Raw genomic sequence first — 5,280 nt, 5'->3', positions numbered from 1 at the left:
TAGATGAAACTATGCAGAAGAATGTGATTTTATCATTATCTTGTCTTCCATGTCTACGTCTTGGTTCAGAGAAGACAAACCGGCGGACGTCAATTGAAATCCATCTCTCTACCTCGTCATATATGTTCAGAGATCTGAAGAGGAAACAAGATTTGTTCGTGTATGCGTGTTTTCGTGTTTGAAGGCAATATATCGATTTCTTTCCCCTAAATCTAGTTCAAATCTTCAATGGTGGTGGTGATATTTTATTTTTATGAAAATTGTAACTATAAAGATGTATTTTGATTTATGAAGTAGGTGTTGATATTTTATTTTTATGAAAATCGTAACTATAAAGATTTGTTTTGATTTCTGAAGTAGGTGTTCTGTGTTCATAGATTTCTGATTACAAATGTGGTGTTCATGGATTGTATTTTTTTTTTTCCTTTTTTCTTTGAAAGGAAACGAAGTGGTGGTGAAGAGAGACAGAGAAAGTTTTGGCTTTTTAAAATTTTTTTTTTAATCAGATAAATATTTAAATAAATCAAAAACTAAAAAAAAAGCAAAAAACAAAAACAAAATCATCTTTATAAACAATTTCAAAGCAAATCGGAACAAACTCTAGTACTAATCCAATTTTTTTAAACCAAAATAACAATTTTGAGTTTTTAAAATTTTAATCAATTTCCAAACGGGATTAGAAACCCTCTTTGCTCACCCGTGATGAGGCCATGATGATGTCATGGGTTAAGAACATGAGATTGTAAACAATATGGGTGTCTTAGCTGGGCCTTGGGTCTTTTGATAGTCTAGTAATCAAATCTTTAAACCCAATAATAACTAGTAAAGCAAAACCATGTTCACCTCTGCTGCTACAAGCTTTAGGGTCTTCAACATACTCAAATGCTCAAAATACACCTTTCTACGCACCACCACCTACATGGCTGCGTCACCCTCAACCACCGTCTATTCCGGTGCCCTCTCTATTGATTCTTCCGCCGATGCGTCTCCTTCATCTGGAGACCATGGAAGATACATCAATGAAGCAAGACCCACGTCACCCATCACTATTAGCCTACAAGAATGGCAGGCTTGGGGTACTGATTCCCCATTACCCACACAAGTGGCGGAAATCGTCGAGGAAATGATTGTTTCAGAAACAGAAAGCGATGCCCAGATGAAATTTGGTGGACTTGGTGGTAAACTCAAGGTATCAGGAATTCAAACCCTATTTCCATTTTATCGATTACAAATTATCAATTTAATCAAGTTTTCATTCAATTCCGAATGATGTGTGTTTTTATATTTCGACGCCTTATCTTATATCCATCACAATGTAACACCCAAAATCATTTTAGAGCAAATTGATTCGTGTAAGTCGTAACTAATTAACTATGCTAATGTTCAGGGGGACTTCAAGACTCAAGAAGATAAAAAACACAGAGCAAAATACAGGGCTTTAGATGATTCTGAACAAAAGCTCCATTTCTTTTCAGCTCGACAAATAGCATGTCGTTTACTCGGAAGCAGAGGTTACCTTTGCCAAAAGGTTTATCATAATTCATGCGATTCACTTCCATAGTTATCGTCTCTCTTAATTGTTCTATATCATCTTTGATTTTCTTAGAAAAATAAGTTTGTAATCGAATTATTACAGTGTTGGCTTCCACTTGAAGATTGCATGTGTTCGAATGTTGTGCCTTGTTCTCTTTGGCATAGGATGCGGTTTTGGTTATATATGCATCCAAAGGTATATACATAATACACTAATCACTATTCACCGATTTGTTATTGCAAATTGATTGTTTTTTTGTAGTAATTTGAGATAATCTTGTTACTTTTGTAGGATTTCTTGAGGCAAAACAACACAGGGAAGTTATTATGGCAAGTATTTGGCATTAATTCAGCCACATTATGCATATATGGGATAGCTGAACATGAAGAAATAATGTGGAAAGCATTCATGCATTCAGGTTTCTACTTATTGATCTTCCACTTCAATAAGAATAAGTGAATAACAACTATTTAAATTTCAATGTTTTACTTATGATTTATAAACAAAAAATTTCAGGGAGAAATAATGTTTGGTGTCTTTATCCAAATAAGAATGCACCTACAAAGTCTGTTGAAGATAGCTTCAATGGAAATATGTCAACAAGTTTTCTTCATGAACCACATTCGGTACTTTCACTTTAATCCTTTTGAGATTTTATTTTATTTTTATTTTATTTAATGGACTTAATGGGAATATGAGTTAATCGGGTAAGCTATATGTTTGTGTTTCCTTTTAAGAATGACTTAAAAGTTAAAAGAGAAAAGTAAGAGAAATGAGAATTCTCAATTAAGGGTGTGTCATATTTAATTAATCATTTATAGGGAAAGAAGGGCTAAATAGTAAATAATGCATGAAATGAAAGTAGGATGTTATAACAAATAAACAAAAGTACATTGCTACTTCTTGCATTTAACCATAAAGTGATAAAATGTTCGATTTTTATACAGACAAATTCGAGTGAAATAATGAACTTCATATTGATTGATGGTACGTGGAGCAATTCGGCTGCAATGTTTAGGCGTTTGAAGGTAATTGATTTTTTGTGGGACCCATTTTAATTTACTTAAAAATATCTTATTCCAATTTTACTTAAAACCTTTTTCTACTTCGTTTAATACTTTTTCAGTCCTATGAAAATTGCAATGCTTCCTTTGTGTACATTTTCTTAAGATTAAACTTAATTGAAGATACATAATTGAGTTAAACCTTTTGATTTGGTCACTAAACTATTATTTTATTATGATTATGATAATAATAGTGTGGGTTTTATGTAGAAAAGTCTCATTATTCTGGGAAATATTTTGATAAAGTCCTAAATATATATATATTTTTTAACAGAAAAGTCTCATTATTTTGGGAAAATCACATAATCTGTCATTTTCTGTTAAAATAAAAAAACAGATGTTTTCGTTAATTTGGCAAAATGTTAAAATAAGCGGGACTTTTCTGTTTAAAAAAATAAAAAAATTAGGACTTCATAAATTTTTTTCCCAAAATAATGAAACTTTTCTGCATAAAACCCATAGTAGTGCAATGGCTTAATCAATAATAAAATAGTAATTGAATTGCTAAATCGATAAATTCGTGAAAATATGTTGTACCCTTATGTATTTTATCTATATGTAATTTGGAAAAATGGTTAAAAAAGTAATGGTTTTTTAATCGCTAGAGAAAATAGTCTAGCAACCAAATCGATAAAATATTGAAAATACAATTGTTATTTTTTTCTTTTTTGGAAACTTTCTATAATAAATTGTTCGTATCATAATTCCAAGAACTATACAATTGATTTATGCTATCAAAATATTTTTCTTGTCTTTATTCAAGGGTAATTTAGGTAATCATTAAAATAGTCCGATGTTCTTTTTATCTTCTTACAGGAACGAGCCGATTTAGTATGGGGGGAGGATCTTCCGTGCATCTCACTCACCACAGGCGTATCCGCAATGCATAAACTTCGGTAAGATACGTACGGCCATTCATTTTTCTCACATGACAGAGGACAAACAGAACAAGTTGCACTGTGTTTGACATGACATGACAAGACAGGACAGATATCAAGTGAACAAAAGTTCTACTTTTTTGTCCCACCCAAAAAGTTGGTACCGTGATGCGCTTTTGCTCTCGATCTCTCTGTTTGTGTAAAAGACGTAAATGCCCTTGTCATCCTGAGACTGTCGCGTTAATTTTTTTGCAGGCCGCAACCATCATGGGACCGGACGTGTACAGCCGCAGCAGCGATTGGGCTGCTAGATGAGTTGCATCTTGTTTCGGAATTTGAGTCGTTAGGGTTGAATAAACAAGCGGAAGCAGTTGAGAATAGTGTAGATGTGTTATTGGCATCACTTACGGGTCGAAGGCTTCGTATGGGTCGCTCCATTACTCGTAGACTAGGACACCATGATGACATTTGTTAGTTTTTTTTTTAGAATAAATACTCGTGATCGTAATTGAAAAAAGAACACAACCATGTATACAAATCTTGCAAAAAATGAAGTTGGTATTTGTCTTTTTGTCGAAACTTACAATATTTTTGTAGAAATCTTTTTTGTATTTGAGCAAATTGCAAAATTGGTCCTTGTTGTATCGCAAAAAGTGCTGTTCGAATCTTTTTTTTTTGATGGTCAGTCAATGCATAAATACATAAAATATGAGAATAACGCAATTTCATCAATGGATGAGTATCATCTATAAAAATAGATTCACTCGCTAGAAAATTTGTCAAACAAATCCAAGTAGTGACAAAAACATGTCTCATGCATCACGAGTATGAATATGAGGGGTTTATGTAATACACTGTGATAATTACGTGATGTAAACATAAATAAATGAGTAAATTACTGAAATCGTCCTTATGCTTTGATTAAAATTGTATGTTTGGTTCCTAATTTTTATTTTGTACTCGGATTGTCCCTATGGTTTGATTTTGTTGCGTTTTTTGTTCTTATGGTTGGTCAAAATTGCACATTTGATCCATAACTTTATGTATGCAAGGGAAGAAAAACACAACAAAATAAAACCATAGGAACGATCCGAATGCAAAAGAAAAAGTAAGAACCAAACGTATAATTTTAACCAAACTATAGGGACTGTTTTAGTAATTTACTCTAAGTGAGTAAAAGCACGTAAATCAAGTTGGCAACCCACGGACAATAAAACAAATAGAGTTACGAGGCAACCGTTGATACAATGAGGGAAGAAATTTCATACGTTGATGTTTGAGTAAATTACACGAATGATCCCTATGGTTTAAGGTAATTTGCGCGTTTGGTCCCTAACTTATTTTTTTAACTCGGAGGGTTCCTACTGTTTGTTTTTGTTACACGCTTGGTCCATGTTTTACCTAAAAATACTATTTTTATCTTCATTTTTTAATTTATTTAAATAATCACACCCCCAACCTCATTCCTCTCACCTTACCTTACTTACCCACTATTTTTCCCTATTTAAATAATATCCTTTATAGGTAAGATAGGGACCAAACGTGTAATAAAAACAAACAATAGGGACTAAGCATGTAACAAAAACAGAAAATGGAAACTTTCCGAGTTAAAAAAATAAGTTAGGGATCAAACGTACAAATTACCCAAAATCATAAGGATCATTCGTGTAATTTACTCTTGATGTTTAGTGATAACGAAAAACAATATAAAAGAGGGCATACAACAAACATCATGTAAATGGTTAGTGTAAGGGAAGAAATCATACATCATACATGTGAAGGTTTGTTCAAACTCGAATTATCT

General features: G+C 32.5%; 1 protein-coding gene across 2 annotated transcripts; it reads left to right on the top strand.

Moving 5' to 3' along the window:
* Positions 1–799: 799 nt before the first annotated feature.
* On the top strand, positions 800–4,055 carry LOC145008214 (DTW domain-containing protein). 2 transcript variants are annotated; one of them, XM_078966843.1, is made up of 8 exons: positions 801–1,189; positions 1,388–1,528; positions 1,637–1,729; positions 1,826–1,952; positions 2,051–2,160; positions 2,482–2,562; positions 3,415–3,494; positions 3,732–4,055. In XM_078966843.1, exons 1-8 carry the CDS (start codon positions 836–838, stop codon positions 3,949–3,951), a joined length of 1,206 nt encoding a protein of 401 aa, XP_078822969.1. In that variant the 5' UTR covers positions 801–835; the 3' UTR covers positions 3,952–4,055. The 2 variants fall into 2 exon arrangements, with proteins under 2 accessions (XP_078822970.1, XP_078822969.1); XM_078966844.1 differs by lacking the exon at positions 3,732–4,055 and having other exon boundaries at positions 800–1,189; positions 3,415–3,498.
* Positions 4,056–5,280: the final 1,225 nt, after the last annotated feature.

This window comes from Lactuca saligna, chromosome 8 (genome assembly GCF_052625555.1).
Source record: "Lactuca saligna cultivar CGN05327 chromosome 8, ASM5262555v1, whole genome shotgun sequence".
NCBI lineage: Eukaryota > Viridiplantae > Streptophyta > Magnoliopsida > Asterales > Asteraceae > Lactuca > Lactuca saligna.
The sequence above is the reverse complement of the archived record's forward strand: the minus strand, read 5'-3'. Positions and strand labels throughout refer to the sequence as shown.

Excerpts from the sequence above, each read along its gene's own strand:
- LOC145008214 (XM_078966843.1), top strand. The coding sequence starts at position 836 with ATGTTCACCTCTGCTGCTACAAGCTTTAGGGTCTTCAACATACTCAAA. Across the intron at positions 1,190-1,387 it reads GACTTGGTGGTAAACTCAAG|GGGGACTTCAAGACTCAAGA; the intron begins GTATCAGGAATT and ends GCTAATGTTCAG. Across the intron at positions 2,161-2,481 it reads TTCTTCATGAACCACATTCG|ACAAATTCGAGTGAAATAAT; the intron begins GTACTTTCACTT and ends ATTTTTATACAG.